Consider the following 27,774-nt stretch of genomic DNA (forward strand, 5'->3'; position numbering starts at 1 on the left):
CTTCCCTGCAGGACTTTAGTTCACAAAGGTGAGTGCACCAGACAACCTTGGAAAAGCTGAGGAACAGTTTGTGAACGGAGCTGTAAGAGCAGTGAAGAAGGTGAATGAAAACATATTCACTGCAGACCAGTGGAAAATTAGCACGAGTCCAGGTATCATCTGTTTTCTCTTTTCATGTGTCAAGCCAGAGTGGGAAAGCCACCGGCAATTCCGGCTGAAACTTCCAAACTATGTTTCTCACTTAGTGTCCCTCTATGTTGCTAAGGAAGAATTAAAGGACTCATTTGAAAGGAAGTTGGCTTTCATTAAAAATACACAATTTTAAACCTATACCAATACTTGGTGATATAAAAATCTGATATGTCAGCCGATTTATTGCTTTATTTTTCTTCCAGACATACAAAACATGCTTTTTATGTGTAGTTCTTTATGAACATTTTTAAGTTAATATAAGAATGCAGTTTTTGTCTCAAATCAATTTTAGGGTATGTTATTGTAGGGTCTTTAGCTTCAATATAAAGCACCTTTAGGCAGCTGTTGTTGTGATTTGATGCTATTTAAATAAAACTGAGTTGAAGTCGTCATTACTCATGTAACCTGTTTGGATCAGCTGGTTTGTTCCCAGCAAATATTGCCAACATGGAACTCATAAAGTGCCCTCTGGTGGACAAGTTATGCAAAAATCAACACTCATATCGCTGTTGAAGGGTGTTTCTCTCGTCTTTCTTTTAAATGTTCATTAGTTGGCTGTTATGAATGCCGATAGCATTATATGTGCAAATAGCTAACGATATATCAATGTAACATCAATTCACAGGTTTAGCAGCAGAATAGATCAGGCTGTGTGGAAACAAAACTGTGTAAAATCTGATAGTAAAATTCATTTTTAATAAATATTAATTGGATTATTAATTTTATTAAATGAATCAGTTACTGGAGGTATGAAGATTAAAGTTAATGATGGGGTGTCAAAATTGTTAAAATACAAGTAAGGTAATTGTTACATAAATAAACCTTCTAATACAGTGATGCTATATCAGTTTCAATAAGGAGAATAGTCTGTGTTTCTTGGATGAGGTGGCAAACCTTCAGTCTTGTCATAAACAAATATGAGTCATATTTTGCTCAGTATTTTTTTCGCTCAGTTGTCAGTTTTATAGCCACTGAAATGATTAAAATGTCCGTATAGACTCTTTTTCGTTTCAAGGGGAGGGTCTATGCCGGATGGCGTGCTTTTATTTTGAAGGTTTGGCAGCTATTTATGTGGTGACTGGAATTGACCGAAGGAGCGGCAGCCTGTGGCGCACTTGGCGGCACACTGAGACAGCGCACCAGGACTCCGTGGATGGACAAATCCAGTAGTGGACTTCCTTCACTGACAAGATTAAGACCGGATTTCTATCGTTCAGCTTTTCTTCGCATTTAACAAAGGCTCACCACAACCGTCGCATTTGAAAAGGATTTCTCACCCTGGGAGTGCGAGGCAAAGGGACTTTGGAGGTATGTGTGTACCTGCGTAATATTGTAGCCTACGTGGTGAGGACCAAATTGATAGTCTGGGAGTGAGGTCATTTGTGAAAAGTGAAAACGCTGACTTTCTGGCAGATTTTCATCTTTGAGGACTGAAACTTTATTTTAAGATTAAAATGTAAAATTGGTTTTGATTTGCATTTAGAGTTAAATACTTAGGTGTGTGGCTGTTGTAGGGTTTTAAGGGCTATTAATGGTCATGCCAAAGAGCGCACTCACAGAGAGAAAAGTGCCATTTGCGTGGTCTTGGATGCAGATTTTAATCTCTTGAGATTTCATTTTTGGACATAAAGGTGTGATTGTTTTACTGTCTCTCCCTGTCTCTCTCTCTGTGGGTGTTCCTGCATGTGCTCGTGTGTGCAGCTGTGCCTTGAGCGGTCCGGCATTACTTTCGGTTTCGTTAGGTGCGGAGGGTATTTAATGCTAAGCGCTGCTTTTTTTTCTTTCTCTTCTGTTCTTAGTCTTTTTTTTTTTTTTAAGAAAATCTTACATGCGTATTGACGTATGGGCGTATTGACAGTTTTGCAAGCCTGAGTTATACAATCAGTGGCGACATCTCAAAACCTTGCAGCAGTTGTCACAGCCTAGATTGTGAAGGATAGAGGAGCCTTATCGATCTCAGAGGGGAGCTTGGGCCCTCAAAGCACAAGTAGCCTGCAGCTAAACTGCACAAACATCTGCGTCAGATACATTTCAACACTGCAACAAACAGGAGAGGTGTGTGAGTAAAAGGTGACTTATCTTTTGTGCCACGCACTGACTATTTTTCCAGCGGTTGGTTGAAGTCATTTGTTGATATTTGAAGCAACGGATGGGCTCAATATCACAATCCTCTAAATGCTGGTGACATATTTTACCAACAGTGAAGTCACTGAGGTGTGATGTGAGACTGAGGAATGCTGCAATGGATATAACAAAAGTTTTATCATCAGGCTGCGAAAGATAAGGATGAGGAGGAAGGTGAGAGAGGATTAGAAAAAGACACTAAAACTATGTATAAGTCCCGCATAAGTACCCGTTTTAATGCCTTTCTCTGGTGTCAAATAGACACGCTAAAGTATACTGAGAAAATGTATTAGTGATTTTACAAATTAGAAGCTGTGTGTTTAGCAACAGAGAAAGATATTGGATAGAGGCTTACCAAACTTGGCCTGAAATGTTTCTAATTTTCTGATATATCTTTTTTCCTGTCAACGAAAGCAAAGCAGCAATGGGAAGCAGGTGGGACTTAAATCTGAGTCACTACATTGGAGCTGTAAGGCAAAAACGGCACTTGCTCAACCGGTGTGTCAAACTGGCATCTGGCACCAGCCCTGTTATTTATATACTGAATTTAATATAATATATCAGACATGCACATTTGCTATTGCAGCAGGAGTTCTTGAAAAACCTTGTCTTTCATTGGAACAGCTAATGAGAAGATTGGTCTTCATTGATGATGGCTGTTTGCAGTTTGTGCTCATTTTCTGAGTATTTCTAAAGTTTTAATAACAGCATAGGTGCTGGTGCCGCTTTGTGAGTGGTCTGAAATGAAGTTCACCTCTGTCCAAGTGCAGTATGAAGCAGATGTGTGTACAAAGTACTGTAAGAAATCGAAAGTGTATTTTTTGTAAATGTGTGAGTGTGTGTAAACTTTAGCTTGAGTTTGGTTGACATTGTGTTTGGTTGTATAAGAAACTGAATGTTTCTGAAAATTATTACTTTAAAGCACACCAAAGGGCAAACAAAAATTATGCAGCACACTCGTCTGTTTGAAGAAAATTGAAAAAAAAATCTTCATTATTGTCACAGAAAGGCTTATAATGAGCATTTGGACCTAGAATGATGGCTGTAATTTGGTTTTTGCAAGAGAGTATCTGGTATAGTGTGAGCTTTTATCTGCTTTGAAACAAACTCCACTTATCATATAATTTCCCTCCATCATTTTATCAGAACAAACGGGTTTAGAGCTCTTGTTGAGACACTATGTTCTCTGGAAATCTCTCTCAAAATGGATGTATGATGTTTATGGGCCATTTCTGCTTGCCTGATGGCAAATTGATGGTGTTAGCCACTGCCTGCCACTTGATACATTTTGGCTGAGGCCCGTTGAGCACATGAGCAGGCTTTGCTTTGACAGTTTAATTAATTAATTTTTTTTTTGAACTCATACATCTTGCCTGTGTGTTTGTAAATTAGTTTATGCAAAGGACTCAAATAGAAATGTAAAAACACAGTCATAACTTTATATATATATACACAACTTTGACAAACATTTGAGAATCACCATGTTAAGCAATATCTACCCAGACATTACATTTGGTTCCATTTTCAACAACTTGACTAAGTACCACAAACACAGAGCAGCTGGTCGTGTGGGTTAGTCATCATTGCCGCACAGGAGTCTACTTTTGGAATCTCTACAAGAAGCTTAACTTTCACATTGTGAGATGATCGGGGGTGACGCAGCACAAAAACACTACTTTCTGACTTCATTATGTTGGATTCTTTTAAAGCACCTAAACCTAAATGGCTAAATAGCCATGCTAGGAAAGCTTTACAACTGGCAGTAAAAGTCACTTGGTGAGGTCCAGGACTTTGGTCTAGACTAAAATATCTCAATATCTTTTGAATGGATGGCCATGAGATGCTATGAAACAACTTCCCAGTTATGTTGGTCAGATCTTTCATTTGCCCTGGAACACACCCCAGTATTTAATATATAGCTTTGAACAAAGCAAATGTTTTGGGCACTCTTGGTTATTTTTAAAGTTCAACCTGTCATTGCTCTAAAAACGCTTTCCCTGCAGAGACACTTGTTTTTTATGATTCTTCTTGGAAGTAAGATACTGGACTGAGGTTGGGACCTCTGACTGAACTGCTTTGATTGGCTTGTCTGGGATCATTGTCTTGTGGGAAAACAGATCTACTCAGTGTCAGTTTTCTTGTAGGTTCAGAGCTCTTGTGTGCAGTGTTACAGTGTGATTAATTGGCTGATTATAGAGATTTCTTTTTAACATTTTCACCTCGTCGCTCCTTAAAACCAATTGTTGCTACTGCTGTTTGCACTGTCTCTTTATCATAAACTTGTTTAGCTAGTTGGATATTATGTGCAGCCTTTGCTAAGCTAAGTAAATATAAGATATTAGGTCATGTGTATGTGTACTGTTTGTTTAGAGCAGCAGCTAATTTTCTTGTTGCACTAGATGTCAGGTGTCACCAAGCTAAGCCAAGAAGCAGCTGTTGAACTTGCTTTCTGGTTATACGAGGTGTGTGTGAAGTAAAAAGGGAAATCAGGAAATAAAATGTGACATTGTGGAATAAAAGAGTAACATTATGAATGAAACATAAAGATAACTGAAGTTACATGTAGGAACCAAAGCCGTTCGTTCAAACCTTTTTATGACTACAGATAAACATGTGAAAACATTTAGTAATTTTGGTTTTAAATCTTAATGTCTAATGCTCGACTGCTTTTTGTTTCCTGTTTCAGATTGTTTCAGCAGCCATTTAAAGGATCTGGATGATCAACAGTACAATGAGGACCTAAAGCTGGGAGTGCGTCCCACTGAAGGCACAAGAGTTTCAGACCACAGTGTTACTGCAGTGTGTGTGTGTGGCCCGTCCAGTCTGTGTATTTTTACATACTCACTGTGTTGAGTTCAAAGCCCTGTGGAGTGAGGAGAGGACTTAAACCAAAGAGTATGGTTCAGCTGTCCACTGCAGTCTGCCTGTTGGGAGGTAAGAGGCATGTGCAAGTGTGTGTGTGAAGCTTGTTTTTGTGTGTTGTTCCTGTTCAAAGTTTGCAGACGGCTAGAGGGGCTTTCTGTGCAGATATGCGATGACGGTATGAGACACAGTGAAACTAGAAGGGAAAATGACCATGGCCTCATTGTTTTTGTACTTTGCTACTTTTGTGTGTTTTCTTTCACTCCCTCTAGGTCTGACTCAGTTATTTTCATAGACGACGATTGGTCAGATTTTTGTGGGATGATGACTTCTTTTGATCTAATAATATTAGTAAGAGTAGGTTTCTCAGAATTACTAAGATGAAGAATTGGGCATTTTTCCTAGCAGAGTGAATCCCTGCAGACACCTATAGGTAGAAGGAAGGATGCCTTTCTTCATTATAGGCCTTCATACTGTGTTAAAGCACGATGTTGTGTGCGTGCGTTGTCTGACGTGTGGGAACTTGATTAAGGTTTGTTTGTTGGCATGTCTTGCAAAAGAACCACGAAACTTAGAACAGTGTGTTTCTGTAACATATCGTTCGGTGAGTGCAGGAAGTAGTGGCACACTAGCAAGGCAGTGACCAGTTCTACATTTGAAATACAAGTTTGCATTTAATCGCCGATGTCCTCATAGATTTGCATTTATGACATGATGTCTCAGGATTTGGTCGGGGGATTGTAAGGTTGCTCTCTGCCCAGTGGCCAAACAGTCTGATATGCTTTCGTGGCACATTTCCAGACTTTCGTGCCCAGACGTCATGATGGATGAGATAATGTTTAGATTGGGATGGCTGAGGAATTTTTATTTGAATTTTTTTCTATTTCCTGATGCAAATATTTTTGATTGACTGTAAAATACACTCGGTATACATGTAAAGCATCATTTGCTAGCTGTAAAGGTGAGCTGATGCATGCAGTGTAAACTAGGGCTGCCACGATTAGTCGACTAGTCACGATTACGTCGACTATCAAAATCGTCGACGACTGATTTAATAGTCGACGCATCGTTTGAAGCTTTGTAAGATCACAAAAGACGCAGTAAGTAGTAGGATTTAAGAGTGTAATAACGGACTGAAACAGAAGATGGCAGCACTGCATGTACAAGGATGCCAGCTGCCGTTAAACCCCGAAGAAGAAGAAGTAGCTGTGTCCCAGAATTCATAGCGCAGCCCAGCTCAGTTTCCAACAATGGCGGCAGCTAGGTAGTTTTAATATTACTCTTATTATTCTTTCTGGGTCTCAAAATAAACGTTTAACATAATTTCAAGCGAGAATGTAGCTGTGTAAACCTCAAATATCTGCTCAGTTTATCAAGACACCACATATTTTCAAAAGCTCGATAGCTAGCCGGGGGCAAGGCTCACTAGAGCCCGTGAGAACAGCAGAGTCCCAGCAAATCGTTTTCAAACCCACCGCCGTCTTTCACTACTCAAGTTAAACATGTAATATGAGTCACTTAGATAACTTAAAAATGTTATTGTTTGGCTTTTTTTAGTATTTTATTTGTTCCTGAGTAAATCGGTTTGGCTGAGATTAAAGTTATAGTTTTTACACAGCTGAATAAACATCAAGCAGACAACTGATTATCAGAAGTGTGAGATGCTGGAGAATATACTCCGGTGTCCCGTTATATTTTAGATAGCAAGGCGTTTATTAAACTTCACCGAAACAATCTGCAAATTTAATTAAAATTTAATAAACTATCATCTTGTCTTTATTTTTAGTTAGCACATACCTTAAACACTTAAAGCTGTAAACTAATGTTAGTTCTATAAGAGCAGATGCTGCTGGTGCAATAAGCTGTACGCTGTACGTCCAGTGGATGCATGATCTGATTAGTCGACTAATCGCAAAAATAATCGGTGACTAGTCGACTATCAAAATAATCGTTTGTGGCAGCCCTAGTGTAAACCTAAATAAAGTTGCAAATAGCCATTGTTGATTATCGTGTGTCTTGCATAAGGTTATAATGCTATTAAAACCTACTTACCTTTTCATGAATGCCTGTCTGTTTTTTCCCATGTTATGGGTCAAAAAACTGCAACATCAATTTTAAATACTATTTGTCAGTTTCTTTTTGTGAACAATAACAGAAGGTCTTCAGGGTCTCAGCCCTTATGTCAAACCTGTCTATCTGTGATTAATGCTAGTGTCAAATACCCACTGCATTCCTTGTAATCAAAGCCCAATCCTGGTTGCATCATGGGTGGGCCACATGCCTGTAGTCATTAACTCACCAATACTCTTTTTCTACCAGAAATGCTTATGAAAATAACCTATTGGTTGTCCTGATTTTACCATCCTGATTTTGAAAAGATTGGCTGTATTGTATCAGGTTAATAAGACCTGTAAATAGTCAGATATTCAATTTGTTTTTGTTTGTCTGAGAATGAATACTCCTGAGACAGCCGAGGAGATTAACTGAGGTGGCAAATGACCCCAGGCTAACCTGACACCTGACCTGACATGTAGACACTCATATGTATGTATACTTGTCAAGAACTTACAGAGGAAGTGTGAGAATCGTGAAACTTTTCTAAGATTTACTTTGCAGATTGTCCTTGAAATCTTTTGTAAAGTGAACATGTGGGTTTGCTGCAAACCAAAAAAAAGCATTGCTTCTCTGAAAAATAGAGCATTGCCTGAGAATATACGTGTCAGAACCACAATTGTTACCACTTTGGTCATTTGGTAATCAACAAAAGTAAACTGCATACTTTGAGAAGGTGTGCAGAAAACATTAAAATATGCCCAAAGTCAAAATTTTATAAAAGACCCAATAAATATGTTTCAATTGCAGGAAAATTAAAGCAGAAAAATGGAAACATATATGGATGAATTTTCAAATTTAAAGTACCATGCAAGTAGGATTACTAGTTTTTATCAGCATTTAAAAAGAAGAGCAGTCATAAATCATTAAATATAAATATGTATTTATGTGTCCATATCTAGATACAAATACATAACAGAATATCCTTCCTGGCACACACACTCAAAAAAACAACAGCAAAGAAAAAAGATGGGTGAATTCATCCAGTTTTCGATTATGCTGCATCAGCATATTTAAGGAATACACTGACTAGCTAAATGCATGTCAAGCTCTTCTTTTAGAATATCATTCTTTTCAGTTTCCTTGCGCCCCGGGGCCCATGTACACCACCTGCAGGCATTTTACAACCACAAGTGATATATGTTCAGCTTTCATCTATCTTGCCAACCTTGTAATTGATATGTAATCCTTATAATAAATGGGTTTTAGACGCATTACAGCAACTAGAAAAAAAATGCAGACAAATTCTTACTCAATCTCAGGTGATGGATTTACTACAATTTATCGCCAAAGCAGTCGGACATCTGTTGCCTATTGGCTTTGTATGTCCCTGTAGAAATATCAGAACACGGTGTTGTGTGCAGGGAACCTTTACATATTTCCTGATCACAGTACCTTATTGTAATGTAATTTTATTTAGAAAAACTGAATAAATTATTCAAATAGCTGTCACTAAGTTTCAGGTTTGCTATGATTTTGTACTTGGTCAAAATGAAAAGACATTGATGTCTGGCTGGATGCTGAATATACTTTTTAAACCTACTTGTTTAGCTGCTGTTAAAAAATGTTAGTTCAAAATTTAAGTAGTAACACTTGAAGCTTCGTGTTGTGTAAAAGCAGTTAAATGGAGGAGTTGCAATAGAGAGAAATGGGAAACGGTCAGCACTTCATTATTAAAGCATAAACATCATCAAATGTTTGGCAACGGCTAAAAGGAAAAGATTCTTAAAGGCTAAGCTGCTTAAGACATCACGTATTGTAGTTTTAATTAACCTACTATTAGAAATTGTGAGAATTGATAGCTAGTTAAACCAGTTTTATGTATTTTTACAGTGCCAGCAAATACAGTCTGTGCTTCAACCTCTTCTAGTGCAAACACCTGAATATTGCAAGAGGGACAGATGACATCTGGTAAAATCTGTGTGGTTTCTCAGTGTTTTGTTGTAGAAAATGAAAACATGGTTGTATATAGACTGTGTGCAACCGTATCCACGCTCTGAATGTTTGCTTGCTGACATCCTAGTTAATTATTGTTAATTTAAATTCCTTTAGTGGCAGGAACACTTATGTTCTTCCTAGACTGTAGCTGAAAACTTGCTGCCACAGCACACATCAGAGGGTTGTGTGTTACATTTTTCAACCACAACTTTGATGAGATAAACAGTGCACACACCTTTGCGATTGCTTGACTAAATCCCATAATGCTTCCAAATAGTGACAGAAACATTTTCCTTTCTTTACAAATTCTTTAAAACCAACCAACAAACAAAAAAGACTGTGGGCAGTTTATAATAAAAACCATAAGAGATGGAGCCCTAGTGTCATGCATTGCGATATCTGTCCCCATTACAGAATTGTGTTATCAGGTTAATAGGAGGAGGAGTGTTTGTACTTTTGACTGAAAATGAAAGTCATACCTTTAGATTTTTAAAATCCCCTGGCTTATTTTAACCCCCCAGGTTACCAGTAGGTACCTGGTACCTGCTGGTAACCTGGCCCAGAATCCCTGACCTAGAATCTTCTTACTGTGAGGCAGCCTGCACTGTCATTAATTAAAATGCATGTTTATAGGATTTTGGAAGAAACCTGGGGTCACCGAGCCCTTGAATGTGGGGATTTTGGTGCAGAGAGCTGGTTCATTAAAAGAACTCTGAAAAAAAATTATTGTTATATAAAAACATGTCTCCACTATCTTGACAACGTGGCAAAAAGCCAGTTTTGATTGAATGGACCAGACTCTGACTGTTAAACTAGTATTAGGGTTAGCTGTTAACCTTCTAGTGTGCAATCTAATTGCATACCCTTATTAAGGAGCATTCACATTTTAAACTTGGAAAGACCTAAAGAAAATACTCAAGGGTTCCTTGGCCATGACTGTGGGAAGCTTGAAGGTGATTGTAGCCTAACAGTTCTCATGCTCAGGAATGCTGTGTGTTTTAAATTTGTGTTTTGGCTCATCCAAGCAGAATGCATGGGAGGACAAGAGTTTAAAAACAAGCATAGCATACCATAGCTTAGCTCAACTTAGCATAGCATGGCATAGCTTAGCATAGCATTGTTTATTTTTCCACTTAGAGGCAAAGTCCCTGAGATTTATTAAAACTCTTTTTTGAAGGATTGCAAAGTTACACTTCGGTAGGTTAGGCAATGCAGATATTTTTTTTCACATGATATGAAGATATGAGCATTTTAAAACATTTCATTAATAAAAAAAAAACTCATGAGTACATCATAGTAACACTTAAATGAATATAAAACTTTGGTGGACATTTTGTTATTAAAACAGATCAAACTAAGCCACAATTGTCACATAGAAGAATAGAGTAAGAGACTGAGTAAAGTTGGGATTATACATATCCGCAGACTTGGACAGGACACCTTTAAACACTGACAAGAAGTCATTCCTGTTAAGCTGGGTGAGAACTGTGTATCTGTGTGGAGATTGGAGGTCTGATTGAGGCTTACGAGACGGAGAAATAGCAAGATGCCCAGGAAAGTTGACGGAAGAGAAGATGGGTTGTTTTTCTGATTAAATATGGACTATAGACTTTACATTCTTCGTTGGACTTTTACATGCACAAGTACACAAATGGAGTGCCAAAAAGTCAAGTAGTGAGGGTAGAAATGCTGCAGAGCTTGATCTGTCAGGTATGCAGGCTTCTTGCAGAGCTGTTGATGATTGAGTGTCAGGAACAGTGAAAGCTGGGGGCCATGAGGAATGAGGAAGTAGGAAAAAACACATACATGCCTTAGTAATGGGGTAGAAGGATACACGCAATATTACAAAGACAACTGTTGCTTGCTCTTTAACTCAAAGACACTGTAGGTGTGACCCACACATAAACAGAGAGCAACTTTCTCAGAAATGAATAGATAACAATAACCAACAAAACCAACAATATTGTCAGTCTATAATTATATAGTCCAAAAAAGGTGAAGCTGAAGCTTCAACCTGTAATGGCTCAAACAACTTCCATTAGAAAATGAAAGCAAAAACATCACAGATGAAAAAACAAAAGTATTTATACGTCATCCGACAATACAGACTTACACTTTTTATATTTAAATATTAATCTGGAGCACATTTGTTTTCAGTACTTCACTTTAGCAGTCTTGGTAATAATAGATTTTGCTTTGTTCATTACATTTGATTAGGCAATTTGCAATCTACCAACTCCTATAACTAAAGAGATTTGTTGTTTGTCTATAACTAGTTTTATCTTAAATGCTGACTCATTAAAGTTCTTATAATAAACTACTGTATCGCTTAAAGTAGGAAGTTTCTGGGTTCAGCTCAGGCATTTTGCTTTTCAAACCTCTCATTGTGTGTTCACAGATGTTTCTTCCTGCAATTCGAAGACATGCAAACTCACAAACTCTAACCTGCCTTTGAACATCAGTGTGAATGTTTGTCTTTGTGTTTTATCCCTGTGATGTCTAGGGGCATGGTCCAGCTTATTTCCTCTTCCTTCAGAATTTCTTTGATGGGGTCCAGCTGTGCAGCAACTGAATAGGATAAGTGGGAGTAGAATTAATGATTGAGAAATGACATTTGGGAACACACTGTGTATAGACATAGACATTTGCCTTCTTGGTGCTTTTCCAAAATCGTGGTACTTTTCCAAAATCAGGGAAATCAGGTGATATGAGCTTTCCTATTGGAACTAACACTGGCAGCCACAGTATCCCAGTTTCGGTTCTTATCTTATCTACACTGTAGCTTACTCATTTTAGGGGCAGCTGAACCCATGTAAGGCTTAATTTTGTCGATGAACTGGGAGACTTGTGTCCATTGTGTTCTAAAGTGGTGACTTCACTAATTGGCCCAACTTAGAATGGCGTCAACGTGAAAAGCAATGGCGTAAGTGATGACAGTTTTAGTCTGATAACCTGTCTCAGTTTGGATTTTTCCATTGCTACACTTCATTTTAGTGCATGGATTTCAGTGGGCTAGGATAATGTCATCTCTCAAGCTGGTAACTGCAAACTTATTGGTAAATAAATTCTGATTTCAGCAAAATCAAATTAAAAGGCCCCAAATAGAGCGTAGAACTGCCTTAAGGGGCCGTTTTGAGGCACTGGGGTTCAGTCTAATTTATTGGTAATTTAAAGGTGGGCTAACAATGGTGGGTTTGAATTTCATCACCTAGAAATGCAGCACTCATTTATGTATTCTTGCGCATTAAAATCATAGTTTGTGCTGTTTTTTCCCAGTTGGTGTGGCTTTGAAACTAAATTAGTATTTAAAGAATTAAAAATGGCCTTATTGTAAATAGCTATTATCATAAGTCTTGTTAAGGCTTTTACATTGAATCCACTGCCTGCTGTCACCTATGCTTGCAGTCAGATATCATTTATTACACTATCATTAAGAGACTCTGAACAGTTCCATAAAAATGGTCTGTGTTTGACTCGAATGTACTTATACATTCGAGTAGAAACTGATAATTGGTAGAAGTGGAGCATAAACTTTGTTAAATTTACAGTAATTTACTGTAACAGAACAAACAAGAAGGGATCGACTTTAAGTTGTCTTAAAAAAATGATAATAGCCCACATTTAAAACTTAACTTTATAACTTCTTTTTTAGACCATGAGTACATAAGCATAAGCATTAGTTTTGCATACAAACCTGATGTTCTGTGACGGATGACACATGTGGAGAATATTGTGGTCCAGGGAGCAAAGCAATAAAGTGTCTCTAAACAGCAAAAGGTACTTCAGGCATTAGTCTGGTAATGCTTTAATAGTGTTTGCAGTGAATGGAATTCATTTAGGGGACCACTCACATTACACAACCTGCTGGGGTTCTACTTTGTCTGCTACTGTAAGGCAAACCTGTTTTGCTGTGTATTCATTTTGCATTCAGAACCAACAGAGTGAAACTTAATCTTAAAATCAGCTGGATACTACACTAGCCAAAAATGAAACAGTAGAAATTAATCCAATGAGTTTCACACACACAGGCAGAGTCGCAAGCATTCCCTCGTGAAAAGCACCAACATGTGTTGACATGTAGGTTCAGATACAGGAGCACATTTTATGAACCATGTACACCCTCTTCTAAATAATTTAAAAGGAAAGCACAAGGACAATGATGACGTACTCAACAACTGTCTGAATAGAGCTCAAAGGATGCAGGTGTGATTATTTGAGCCAAAGGAATTCTGTAGTATGTGGCTTTTACATGCCTCATTTCTTTTCCTGAGCTTTGTACCTTGAAAGAATTTGAGACTGAGAGAAGATTCTGGAACTGGCACATGTTCAAACACATACAGTGGAGTCAAGTATCCATATGGTTCTTTTCATAGAAGATGTCAGATTTTGAGAACTTCATTTTAATCTCTGACGGTAGAGAAAGTCACCTTTTTTCCCCCTTGCAGAATAACCCGAGTAGAGGTTCACACAAAACGTGCTAAGACAAACTAGATCAATCATTTCCTCAGAGACCTTGGGACCTTTCCTTTATTGTCACCAGAAGGTGTACGTTTCCATTTACCCGGGGGGCTTTTTTAACAGCTATCAGATGGATAAAAAAAAAAAAAGATTTGTCCTGAAGCTGTACAAGAGAACAAGCTGGAAGATCACATGGAAAGAATAACCTTACTCACTAGAATAAGTTTAAGTCTAGTAAAACCAAGATTTAAGGAGTTCCTTCAAGTGCTGTTTTTTCAAATAGTTTTACAGTAAAGTTGCACATTTGCCTTTCTGTGAAACCTTTTAGGACTGGACTATCCCCTAAGCTATAGAAAATCATTAAAGGGTTACATGTTTAAAACAACAATGCATCATCCCCACAAAGCAAGTACCTTGACTGTAATGTCTCACTTAAATCCTCCATTATATGTCTGTATTCATCCTATTACAGTAACCTGCTACTTTGTAACGTGTTAAACCAACACTGTCCTTTTGTACAGATTTAACAAGAGGTATGCTAAATTGTAATTGTCTTTACCCTGTGACCAAGAACATACTGTACAGACTTAAAACAGGCTGCCTCTTTGCAGTGGGGCCACGCTCACCATGTTATTAAGACTAATCATCTTGTCTGTTCCTTGCTGTTGGCTGCCCTGTGAACTTTCTTAAGTTGTGGCTAAAATGTGACCCTGTGCTGAGAGTTAAGTTGTTTGACTTTTCTCATGAAAGTGGCTTTCTAAACAGCTGACCCAACCGTTCATGCTGAGGCTATAAATGAAGATGGATGTATAAAAGCAGCTGCGTTCATTAAAGGCTTCGAATATATGAAGTGACTGTAGACTCTTATGACAGTGTCGCCATTCAGGTATGCTGCATATATTCATCAGTGTATCAGATCATGTGATTTTAGAGTTATAAAGTATTACTCAACCAAGAGACATGACAGGGTACACTTTGCTCCACAACTAATCGGAGCTTACCGTCTTTTACAGCTGTCATGTTGCTATTATGACATCCAAACATCTGATGTCTTAGAAGTCCTACTAGTTTAAAAGAATTAAGGCCAAAGTTGATTTTAATTCATGTAAAAAAAAAAAAGACAAACATGTATGTTATTTCTTTATGAATAATAAAACATATTTATTGTTCTTCTTCTTTGCAAACAGCATATTCATTACATAAGACAAAGTAATAAGTTACGAGCACTATTAGCATCACTGTGTGATTAACACGTGTTTAGAGATATGCATGACAACACATTGCAGTGACCCCCAAAGAGCCACTGCACTAAAAATGTTTAGCACAATTAATTTACAGACAGCAGCGTACACATATATGTAATGTAGACATAATTTTTGTCTTGCTTTTTGACATCATCCACTACACATAAGACATATAACATATAAGTACCTGAGTTTCATAAAAGTAATTTTAAAAATATGTGTAGATGTTGATATTCCTGGTACCCTATGTAGTTTATTTTTAATTAAACTAGGAGCAGTTAAGCTACAGAAATACATATGCCATGGTCATTGTAGTAAGATGGTAATTACTATACGCTACACAGTATTAGGTAGTTTATTATTATTATTATTATTATTGTTGTTGTTGTTGTTGTTGTTGTTGTTGTTGTTGTCAGAACATGGACAAAAACAATAATCTCACAAATGAAAGGATACCTTATACGAGAGGTTTTGCTACCAGCTAATTCCCATCTGCTCAGACCCTTTGTCAGGCATACACAGCACACACAGTTGTCATTGATGAGGATCCCTAACTCCAACCATAACCAAAACTCTAATCATAGACAATCAGAACATATGGCGTTTTGTTTATGTTATTTTCCCAAGTCAGAAAACAAAGAATGAAATAACTAGACTCATCCCATCAATATATAAACAATATAATAAATCTGGGTGATAAAAGGTAGGAAAAAATGTAGACCTCGTTAATGCTGACGTCAGTTATTTATTTTAATCCATTCTTTTGCATGATATGAAAAGAAATGGGCTTAAATGAAAAGGGTGGCTGGCCTTGACGCTATTTCCGTTTTGCAGATTGGTTTAATGGTGCATGTGCATCAGTGTTAACTGTTTTAAAAACAAACATCTGAGTACTAGTTTAGGTCCTGGAAAGGTAACATTTTGGTGTTGTCTAAGATATCACAGTGGTGATAGCATTGTGGTTTCCAGTCCAAAACCACATGAGCTTATGAAGTAAGTTCTTTGTTTTAACTTGAGACCAGCAGGCGACACATATGTTGACAGAAGGAAGCATCACATGTATGAAAACACATGCTTGACACAGAGTGAGTTTCTAATAATTCTGAAAATAGCTACATGTATACAGCATCTCAGTGTGTTACTCATCTTCTTGATGTGCTCTCTAAGGTATTTAACTTCCTCCGTTAAAATTTAAATGTTAACTGATCATGTAAAAGAGTCACACTGGGAGCAGGGAAACATACGCACATGCACAAAAATGTTGCACATGCAAACTGCATCTGAAGAATTTCAGCAGAGCACTGTGAAAGGGCGTTGTAAAGAAATTAACTGTACAGTTAATCTCGTGCTGTATGACTCTTGTTTCCATAGGCCTGTTTTTGATAGCTCCCGTTCTGATGGCCCCAACGCACTCCAGTATGTGCACACCACTGAGGACGATCAACGACAGCCTCAGCCACAGACGACGGTACATGGTGAGACACTGATGACATGACTGCAGGCATGTGGTGTGGGGTCAGTGGTGCAGGGTTTAGAGGAAAATGGAATTATTCCGACTTCTTCCTAATTTGGGACAAGCTCCAAAAACGTGTTCTTACAGTTCCCATAATGAAACTTGATATCACTGGCATCTTAATACATGTGGGCTCAGAACTTGTATGTGCATGACAAAAATGCTGCAACGTAAATTAGCAAGGTTTTTTAAACAAAACATAGGTAAACAGATTATTTATCGAGTGACTGACCCACATGGGGACGTAATCATAATTAGAGCATTTATATCTTCCCTGTGTGGGCAAAAACATCGAAAATCGAAATTTCTTTCCATGTGTCAGGTCAAATAGTAAATTTCTACAAAACATAAAAGAAGTAAGTTGGGTTGCAAAATCTATGTGGTAATTTTTGTTTTGCTTTTTCTTTCCTTTACAGAAACACAACTTCCCCATCGAGTACACCATCAAGGTTCATAATAGGGAAATCTTTAGACTGTCAAATATCAGCCGAATGGTAAAGTCATAAGACAACCTCTGTTTTCTATATAAATATTTTGAGAAGGTCTTGCTAATAAAGTCTGCGTGTGAATGGTGATGTGATGAGTTTGTCTTTTTCCTCTTTTTCCTTCTTCAGAAGTTAAGAACAGAGGGGTTGAATGACCTGGTTCTCCAGAGGCTGTGGTTTCAAGTGTATCAAGGTGTTTTAAAAAAGGTAAGAACAGAGCTGTTACTAGTGGAACCTGTTTGTGTTGCTGGTTGCTCTGAAATGTGGATGTGTCGTATATCATTTGTTTGTCTAAGAAGAGCTGATGAGAGACTGCTGGGGCCATCGGCCCATTAAGCTAATTAGACATTTAATTGGATGTAGACAAATGCATGACGCACCAGTTAGTCTCAATTTACAGTAATGCTGCAGGGATAGAAAACCTTTTGCTTTGGAATTATTTATACCCTTGTTTCTTTTGTAAAATGTATTCATACCCATAATCTTTTCGGTAACTTGTTCTTGTACATGTCAGAGGAGGGGCGAGAGGGGCCTTAAGATAATTTCTGCTCAGCCATAAGTTAACTTTATGGCTGAGCAGGCGGGCTGATGGAAAAATAAACACAAAAGGAAAACAGATTTTTCTACCCTAAGGTAACTCATAGCACCAAATCATAGCAGTCATGTGGTGACTAGAGACCAAAGAATTCCAATGCAATTTTGATTTGTGGCTTTGGCAAGCAAAATAAGAATTGGCTGCTGAAAATGGGTGGGTACCAGGTTGAGCTGATTCTAACTTTGATGGAAAGCGGTTAAAGAAACTACCAATGCGAGCAAAGGTTCACATGACTGACATGTGAAGGGGATGCAGAGCCTGGAAAACCTGGTGCCATCCTGTTTAGCTACACAGCAGTGTGGCTTGAGATGTGGACACAGCTTAAAGTCCAGTTTACATGTGAATGTTTGCTTGGTGTTTAAAACATACTGTCAGGACAAGCCAAAGGAGGCAACTTCAAGCACTTAGTGGTGAACAGAAAATATCAGTAAAAAATCTCCACACTAAGTATAAAAGGCTTCATGTCATGCCAAAGAAATGTCAACGAAATAAATAAAATCTGTAAATTTCACGCCATTTTATTCATATTTCAGGACCACAGACAGCTCATAGTCTTCTTTTTCAGCATGCTGTTCGGTGAACTGGCACATCAATTGCCGCTTACGCTGAACACAGAAAAACAAGTTACTACACACAGACTGGGCTGTAGAACTTTTTAATTAAGCAAATTCAGCAACCACTAGATGTACAATGCAAACAGGCATCAATTTTGTTTTTGTGGGGCATGTTCAGTATGCACATGTGGTCCGGGACAGATTTTTGGCTGATCCTCGATTAGATGGGCAGATGATGAAGTTTACATCATGCCGACCCATGGGGACACATGGAAGCACAAATGAGCTTTAACTTTTCAAGCTAGCTCAGACAGTCCATCTGAGACCTTGACTTCTTATCACATTCACATGACAAACTCCTTGCACAACATCAGTCCAACACACCCTGTCATTTAAGCCAGAATTTTTGGTTCAGTCACTTGCTGCATGCCTGTACATGCCGCTCAGGTTACCACCCTTGCAACCACCCTTAACATACCCCTTCAGGCTGCTTTGTTACCCACATGACATTCATACAATTAGGAAATGTTTGGGAAAATTTGGAAAGATTTTGTGCTTGAGTAACATGAACTAAACCTGCGGGAAAACGCTGTCCACCTCTTGCCTATTGTGCTATAAAACTGAAAGTTCAATACCACCTGTTCCTGTTGAGTGCCTCGATGCTTTTACGTTTGGAGGGGGACCAGTTTCTACAAGCACTGTCAGAGTGGTAGTGGCTTTGACTGGTGGATCTGTTTTTGTTTTAGTTAGCACTTTCAATTTTATTTTATTTTATATGTAAATGTATGTGTACTAGTGATTAGTCCTACCTCACCAGCCTTGCTACCTCAGTACTACTGTGTGTTTAAAGGTTTGCCCAGAGCCTTGGAGATTCTAATCTATGAATATAGCACGTCTTTGGACTGCTAGTTCATTTTGTGAATTTCTTATAAATAACACTGATAGTGTTCCAGTAATAATAGTTCATAATAAATGGTTACATTTTCCCTTAACACTGTGTAGCATTTGATTATTTTATATTAAACACTTTATGCACTTTGAAAGAATCTTTTGGGAAATACTTAACATTTTTGATTTTGCTAACATTTCCCTGCTGAACAAATCAACACCTTTAATGCTGTATAAACTAAAGTCAAGTTGAATTTTTAGATCCTCTGGGTTTTGCCAACGAGACATCCTTCACGTCCTTACACAGCTGAGTTGGAAAGACGCTTCAAGGATGCTCAGGCAGTCTTTATGCAGTCACATCCTGCTGAGGTAAGTTTCTGTACAGCATGCGCACCAGAGCTGCAGTTGATGTTAGGTATTAATGTTGCTTTGATTGTATTTGTTAATATTTAGAACCTGGGTCTTTTCTATGTTGTAGTGTTTAGTAGTTTAGTTTAGTCAAAAGTAAACATTCCAGACCTGTTTATTCAGTTTAGACAGCTTACTAAACATCTGACAATTTAGATTAATTTCTATAGCTGTCCTGCTTGTAAGTTTAGTTTAGTTAACATCCCCATTAGCCGCAGCAGAGCAGCAGATATTCTTCCTATTTCCGAGTTTCAGCAGACAGTAGGTGAAGAAATCTGACCAAGTCTGTGAACATAGTTACATCCTGTTCTTCTTTTTGTCCAGCATTTTCTCTTGTCCTCTTGACTGAGTAAAATGGAACATTTGGTACAGAAAGGCGACCTGTCATATTTTCCAGTATCATATTTTTGGACCTTACATAACCCCCAAACCAACCACATTTCATTATATTTGGTAGGAAAATGGAAAATAGGTGCACCAACGTATTGAAACATGAGTAAATATACATCAAAATACAGTATATAAGACAAAAACTGGGTTTATATAATTCTAATGAGCTCCAAAGAATTGTTTGGTATGACCACCTTTATTTAAAGCTTATTCATTCAAAGCCTTCTTTGGATTTTGGCTGCCTGTTGTTCTGTTTTCTGGCTTCAATAACATTAAATCCTGGGAGACCAATCCATGGCTAAAAGAGTTTCAGAGTGTGTTTTTCTGTCCAGGTATGCTCTGGCAGTGTGTTGGGGATTATTTTTTGATGCTGAAAAATCAAACCTCTACCAATCAGATGATTTCAAGATGATATTCCATCAAAAAGTCAAAAAATCAAAATTAAAATTGGATCAAAATCTCAAAACCAATTTTAACAAGATCTCCATCACCACTGGCTGAAATCCAACCATGGCAGAGCATCCAATGCACTTTACAGATGACCGTAGACACTCACTGTTGTACCTCTCTGCTGATCTCCTCTGTATGCATTGGTGACGATTTGAACCAATAATGTCACATTTGGATTCATTACTCCAAAAGATTTGGGCTGATTCCAGTCCTTGTGCAATTTGGCATACCTCAGCCTTTCATCGCTGTTTCCCTTCCTTAAAGTGGTTATGTTAGCTATCTAGTGACAGAAACCAAGGAAACTAAACCTAAACAACAGTCTAAAGGGGTCACTTTGCACTTCCTTGGTTGTAACAATGAGTTTTATATTAAAAAAAATATAAGGAAGAAAATAATAACAAGGATATATTTTCACTCTCTATCTTTAAAGCAGTCAGTGGTTCTTCATTGTTTGCCTGCTCCAGTAAAATGGGAAAATCCACCTGTTAGGTTGTAGAGAACTGTGTGGAGGAGAGCCTGTTTGAGTCGGGTGCACTGGTGGTTCACTCGACCAACAAGTTGAAGTCTGACATTACCCTCTCTGTGTTTTATTTTTTTCCTTCTCATGTTCGGTGTACGGACAAAGTGGTGAAATCAGCCTGCATGCCGACAAGATGCGATCAGCGCTGTTTTATGTGATCTTAAGCTGTTATTTAACCTCCAGTTTTATCAGGATTAAGTCTTTCTTTTCACAAATTCCCAACTAGCTTAAAACATCACAGTATACTCTATTACAAATATTTTCTGAAGCATGATCAGAAATCTTAACATCTCTCTGGAGGTCAGAAAGGAAGAAAATCTCCACGTTACAGTTGGGCTTTTCCCCCCTCACTTCTATTAGAGGTAGTAAAAAGTATCGACTAAGGTGAAATAATGTGTTTAGTCATAACAATTTCCACACCAGTATGCCAAAAGAATTATTATAACAAAAAAATAAGGTTTCCAAAAGCTATGTCATGTCTTCCTAGGGGGCTAATGAGTTGTTGGTCTGTCACACACATCAGCCAATCAAATGAATCCCATCCAATCCAACTTTATTTATATAGCACTTTAAAAACAACAAAGTTGACCAAAGTGCTTTCCAATAATAAAACAGAGATAGCAGTCAAAAAGCATATATTAAGCAGACAGAGAAATAAATATAAATAACAATAAAATAAATACAAGATAAATACAAAATAAAAAGAAGATAAAAATAAATCACTATACATATTAAATATTAAAACATGAGTAAAATAGACAATAAGATTTACAATGAATAAAATTGACAAAATAAAAAGATTAAGAGTGACCAACAGCTGACTAAAACTGACTACAAGCTGACTCTGGCACTACTCCTAAAAGCCTTTGAAAAAAAGTGTATTTTTGAAAGTGATTTAAACATTTCAAGTGTTGGGGCCAGCCTAACATGGAGGGGCAGTTTATTCCATAATTTGGGGGCCACAACAGCGAAAGCTTGGTCCCCCCGGTGTTTCAGTCTTGACATGGGGACAACAAGGAGTGACTGGTCAGTTGATCTGAGAGACCTTTGTGGAGTGTATCTGTGTAGAAGGTCTGACAGGTAAGAAGGCGCCAGGTCATTTAAAACTGTAAAAGCAAAATGGACAGACAACCAATGTAAGGAGGCAAGAACAGGGGCTCACATTTGTGTGTCCCTGTCAACAGGCGAGCAGCAGCATTCTGGACCATTTGCAAGTGTGATAGTGAAGCCTGATCAATACCAATATAAAGTCCATTACAATAATCAAGGCGAGTGGTCACAAATGCATGTAAAACTCTCTCCAAGTCACAAAAAGAAATAAAAGGTTTTACTTTAGAGAGCTGCCTCAGCTGAAAAAAGCTATTTCTCACCACTGTATTTACCTGAAAATGAGAGAAAGGTGGCATTAAAAAAACATAAAATATCTCACAGACATGCTGATAGATGTTAGGATTCCTCATCATGCTGCAGTAAGAAAGTTAACTATGTTTGTGACGTAACCTGCAACATACATGTTATAAACTGGTAAACCCCAATATAACTGGGGGTTGAATTACGCCTTTATATGACATAAAATAGAGCTGATGGCACGTTGTCAGGATGCATCTCGTCTGCTCTTCTCTGACCCGTTTGGTCTGTCCACCTGTCCTTTCAGTTTGTCTGCTGTAGACAGCTCTTTAGGCATGTCACTTCTTCTTTTGTCCACCGCTTGTCAAGTCTACTTCATATCCCAGGCCTTTCAGTTAATAGATCTTTGGGAATCATCTTGTCGGTGCTGTTTTATGCCAGTCAGAGTGTGCTAGCTTTGGGTCTGGACTGAAAATGACTGAACAAGCAGACTTTGAAAGTCTAGTCCTGATCGTTGCTGGATAATGGCTTTGCCATTATAGCTGACCACTATAATGATTGAATGAACTTTCTCCTGTAAGGGTTAGGGTTAGGGCTGAAAGTCACTTTTACTACTGTGGGTATATTTCCCTTTAATCCTTTCACAATTACTAGTTAACCCAATAGTTTATATTTTCCATTAATTACCTTCCTGTTATATCCAAGCATTGTAAAATTTGAAGATCCAATTTTAACATTTACCAATCCAAAAGCTTTAAAATTGAAAAACTGCTAAATAAGTGAAGTTGGTGTTAAACAGAATACAAAAAGTTAAAATTCAGGATACTCAATAAATACATAACTGGCAGACCAAGTGAATCTATTTTCCACAAGTCGGTGTAAAAGGACAGGTCCCGAGTTTCCTTTTAAAGGAATCCACACAGTTGGTTAATTTTAGGTTTGCGCTCAGAGCAAAGCATAGGTTAGATACCAGAGCCTCAAAACTCTAATCACCCTGAGCCCTTGGGTGGCTGCAAGGCTGGTCTGTACAGGTATGAAGTGTGTGAAATGAAACTTTTGGAGACTAAAGGTCAACCTGGACAGCTGGCTGTAATATGAATTAAAAGCATCTGCTGGCTTTCTCTGAATGGAAATGCAGGGATAATGTGGAAAAGATGCGATTTATGGTGATCAGTCTTACTTTTTTTGGTTTATCAAGTAAGCTTTTCTACTATTTTATCAGGTCACATAAGTGTATACAGACCTTATAGCTGCCAGTGTCACATTCTAAGATAGAAGAGATGTTATACCTTATTGATCCCTATTTTTGATTTAGGCTAACTGACTCACTATGTGTTTGTGTTTTTTGTGTGTTTAGGTCTTCCAAGAGGACCTTCCAGAGAAAATCCAGGACATTTGGGATAGTTTAACAGAAAAGCCTGAAAACATGCCAGAGTCTAGTTGGCGATTTGCTACTCCAAAGTCTCTCTTGGACAACTTGTGCCGCACCATGTACTGCCTCTTCAGTGAATGCTTTTCCAACGCAGACGTTCAGGAAGACTGTAAGTATAAGAGAGGAAATGACACTGTAGGCTGTAATTTGTTTAAGAACCATCCCATGTCAGCTTTTAAATGGGTTCATTTCGTTAAGATGATGTCGGGTATAAACTCCCCAAACAGCTCATTACATAATGTCAGTCTTGATGTTAAAGAGGCATCAGCATTTGTTTTTCAGATTTTGGATTAGCTAAGATTCTGCAGATGTTTCCTGTCAGACAGGACTAAATATTTTATGAAACTCAGGGATGATAGAGTGGAAGTACATTTTTCAGTAACGTAGACTTTCCAGCAAGGAAGCAAGTGTCAAATTAGATGCCTTATAAGAAGGCTGTGGTTGGGAATCATGACAGTATACACACATTATTCTTTGGGTTCTAGCACTGCTGTGTTATGTAAGTGTCCTGCCTGGAACACCTAGCCAAACTTTTGATGCTCTGAGTTGTCCTGCAGCCTTTGCCAAACCATCTGGATGAACTGTGTCTCAAGATTTTGATAAAGTGAAATGATTGAGCACACACATGCACAGAAAAACACCGTTTGCATTTAACTTTTGTTTAAGACTCGCATCAGCAACAACGTTAAAACCACCTGACAAAACAGCACGAGAGGCAGAGTTTTTCACTGGATGACACAACTCCAAAGGGGATTTGTTTCAAAAAGGTCTCGGATCTGTTCTGGCATGATCTTTCACTTGCCTGAAAGAGAAGTTATATTGTTATACTGATTATGTGGCAATAAAACATGATGAGGAAAGCTAATGTGTAAACGCCTAAATGAGTTTCTCTTCTCATTTGTTTTTCAGACTGTGAAGTTTCTCATTGGCGGAAAGGCAGGAAGAAAGACATGCAGCCCGAAAGCTGAGAAGAAGCAAGCGGAGTCAAGTTGTCCCTAGTGATTAGGGATTAGTATTATTATTTCCCTTGAGCTATAGGGAGATGGGTAAAAGGACAATACACACTGAAATGAGAGTTCAGACCTGATTTGTGAACATCAATAAGTCTTTTCCAAATCTGCTATACAGAGCTAAGATTATCCAGAGTTTGTCCTCATAATTTCAACTCTGTGTGTCAAAACAGATGGAAATTAAAGACATAATATCTCTCAAACCTTTGTGAACCTAAAGGCTTTCTGTTAAATGACATCAAATGAATTTTTGAGTAAAAATACCAGCTCATTGTCTCTTGGCATCCTCTCAGATTAAGATTATAGCATTTTTGGATCAGATTTGCTCATGTTCACAAATAGCGACTGAACTGATGTGTGGTCAATATTTTATCTAAGGTGGATTCTTTATAAACAAAGGGTTAATGCTCACCTGCAGCTTTGCCAAACCACTGCTCAAAAAGTTGTGATGCGCTCCTGCGGGCCTGTGTGGTTCACGTCAGAGGCCAAGGACAGATTGGGAAACTTCAGCTGACTTTGTACATTTGCTAGAATTCTCCTCTTTTGAACATCAGTGTGCTAAAGCAGGAGCAGTGTATATGAACTCCAAGCGTAAATGCAAACTGATAACTACTGGTCTTATTCTACAGTTGTTGACTGTACATTTTTATACAGCTGCCCAGACTGCTTAGCCAAGGATGTTGAAAAATGTGTGCTCATTTTGGCTCCATTTTATGTATTTTTTTCCTATATGTTTATTATGCAAAGAATGAGATTGGAAAATGCATTCATCTCCCTCCATCCAACCTATGCATTTTATACTTGCTGTAGATCTCTTATGATTTTTTTTCATGAGGCAACTATTAAATAATTTGAGGACTTACTAGCTAAACAAAGCTCAAATGATTGTTAGCATTTTAAATATGAAGTTAAATCACAGTCAGATGTTATTTGCCCCATAGTTAAGTTATATTCTATAAAAATAATAATAATAATAATAATAATAATAATAATAATTGACACTTCTGTCTGTTGTCCATTATCTTGAGTTACCCCTCACAGAATTTTAACTATGAACATGTTGGAAATGCACACAAAGACAGTTGCAAAACCGAAATGTAAAATTCAGCTCAGTGTAGTTGCAACATTAGAAATCTTGAGGGATTGTTCTCAGCATTCAAATCCTTTTCAACACATCCATACTGAGATTTAATATCAGGTTCCTCTGCCATTTTCTTTCTGTCAGAGTTAAGAGTTACCCCTTAAACGATTCAAATCGAGGCAAGGTTATGAGAAGGTAAGGCAAAGAGAAACATACAGTTTACTACAGAAGTTGGACTTTTGGCTGACAAGCACTGTAAATATGTGGAAAAAGAGGAAAATGTAGGCAAGTCAACAAGATTTTCATGCAATATCACTTAGAGTTTAAACCTTTACGCACGGGAACAAGCTTCAAGATGCATTTCAAAGTTCACAAAAAGTGTTATGGTGCTTCTTCAGTGGAGTTTTGGACTTAGAGATTCTATTCTACATGTGCAACTATATAAATACTGACTGAAAAAATGTTTTTATGATAGGCGTAGTGCACATAAAAAAACAGACCCATCCATAGTTCTGTGGTTACCTCAGCAGCTAGTGTTTCTGTTTGGAGTGCCAGTGAAGATTCACTTAAAAAAGGCCCTCTACACAGATTTATCAAACACAGTAGTCGACAAACGTAGTGAAGTAAAAAGTAGTGCAGTTTCAGCTTTCTTCGGGGTGTGTTAATAGCCAGAAATCTAGCTTCTTACATGCTGAAATGTTCACACCCTAACCTCTTCTTTGGTAATAATTAACTCTGATTCTCAAAATTGCTAACTAACCAGGGGCTTGGATGTGATCATGTACACTTCAATACAGTAAATGCTTAACATCTTTACTGAGCAGCTGCTGTGTCAAGGCGACATCACCAACTGTAATGGGTTGCATAGTTTTTCCCCCACACTGGAGCACATCTCTGTGGAATTTTTCTTATCTCTTATTATCAGCCAAACTGCAGTTTGGTGGGGAAAAAAAACAGCTGGATGAGGTAAAATGAACAGAAAAGTAAGCAAAACAGCAAGCCATTAAAACGAAGCAGCTTATGCTAATATTTTCAGCTCGCAACCATCAATTAATTTCAGCTGCCATAGCCATATTTCTAAACTCGGCCATTCAACACATTTAACTACTTAAGGCAAGGGTGAGCAGAAGTTAAAGGGAGTTACCTAAAGGTCATTTGTTCTTATCAGGATTGAAAGCGTCCTTCATATTTTCTTGTTGTTTGAGTAAAACTCTATTATACATGCTTCATTTGATTATTGATGATGGTGACGTGAATTTGAGGCTAGGTGTTCGAAAGAAATCTTGAGACATACAGAAACATAAACATAACAGTAGAAAAAGAAAACAGGCATTCTGGTAGTAGTTTCAATGATTTGTGAGGCATATTTGGCTTATTTAGGAAACTTAAACTTTATGAATACAAATAGACTTCGTTTAAAGAGATTTTATCTAATTAACTAACTCACTATGTTAACAGGTTCTCCACTGAAGTATAGAAGGCAAACCTTAAACCTGCTTTGAGACAATGCTGAGAAAAACATTACCATTTGAACTGATATAGTTCTTTAATGCACAAGTTTCAAGCAGTTAAAAAGAGCAGCGTTTCATAACGTTACAGCATGAAGGGTGAGGTCGGCCTTTGAAACTGTTTGGCACGGTCACTTACTGAAGACAATCTGCTCACCCCATCATGTGCCACTGTTTTCCTTAGACTGTTGTTTTTCCTCATTATACTTTCCATGCACAGCGTTCATTGCTTTCAAATCCCAACATACTGGTTCAGTCAGTTTATGGTGCAACATTCCCATATCCCCTTATTTGCGTTAGGGCTGAATGTATTTATTATCATTAGCAATGCTAACAGTTTCAAAAACACACTTGAAATGCCTGTGCAAACATTGCAAAAAAAAAGAACTGGTTTATCGTACCAGCTAGAAGCAGTCATTATCCTTCCCTTTAAGATTGTTATGTTAAAGGATACTGTTTGTTGAAATGAAACATGAAAGAATTTAACTTAAACTAAAATAAATTATATATATACACACATATATATATGACTTAATAATGAAATATAACATTGAAATATAAATGTAAGTTATCCAAAACTGCATTACATGTATTTGCATTTTTTGCACATTAGAAAAATTGTTTCATTTATAAGACTTCCGTATTTGTTTCTCGTATGGAAAA

General features: G+C 37.7%; 1 protein-coding gene across 2 annotated transcripts; it reads left to right on the forward strand.

Moving 5' to 3' along the window:
• Nucleotides 1-1,276: 1,276 nt before the first annotated feature.
• Nucleotides 1,277-27,622, forward strand: il34 (interleukin 34). 2 transcript variants are annotated; one of them, XM_005753950.1, is made up of 8 exons: nt 1,277-1,500; nt 5,003-5,250; nt 16,302-16,405; nt 16,860-16,937; nt 17,058-17,135; nt 19,227-19,334; nt 23,438-23,621; nt 24,422-27,622. In XM_005753950.1, exons 2-8 carry the CDS (start codon nt 5,214-5,216, stop codon nt 24,478-24,480), a joined length of 648 nt encoding a protein of 215 aa, XP_005754007.1. In that variant the 5' UTR covers nt 1,277-1,500; nt 5,003-5,213; the 3' UTR covers nt 24,481-27,622. The 2 variants fall into 2 exon arrangements, with proteins under 2 accessions (XP_005754007.1, XP_005754008.1); XM_005753951.2 differs by lacking the exon at nt 1,277-1,500 and adding an exon at nt 2,047-2,247.
• Nucleotides 27,623-27,774: the final 152 nt, after the last annotated feature.

The sequence above is a fragment of the Pundamilia nyererei genome, unplaced genomic scaffold, assembly GCF_000239375.1.
Source record: "Pundamilia nyererei isolate P.nyererei 1_Seehausen unplaced genomic scaffold, PunNye1.0 scaffold00485, whole genome shotgun sequence".
Taxonomy (NCBI): domain Eukaryota; kingdom Metazoa; phylum Chordata; class Actinopteri; order Cichliformes; family Cichlidae; genus Pundamilia; species Pundamilia nyererei.

Coding starts and splice junctions, on each gene's coding strand:
- il34 (XM_005753950.1), top strand. CDS start 5,214: ATGGTTCAGCTGTCCACTGCAGTCTGCCTGTTGGGAG. Junction 5,251..16,301: donor TGCAGTCTGCCTGTTGGGAG/GTAAGAGGCATG, acceptor TTGTTTCCATAG/GCCTGTTTTTGATAGCTCCC. Junction 23,622..24,421: donor CGCAGACGTTCAGGAAGACT/GTAAGTATAAGA, acceptor TTTGTTTTTCAG/ACTGTGAAGTTTCTCATTGG.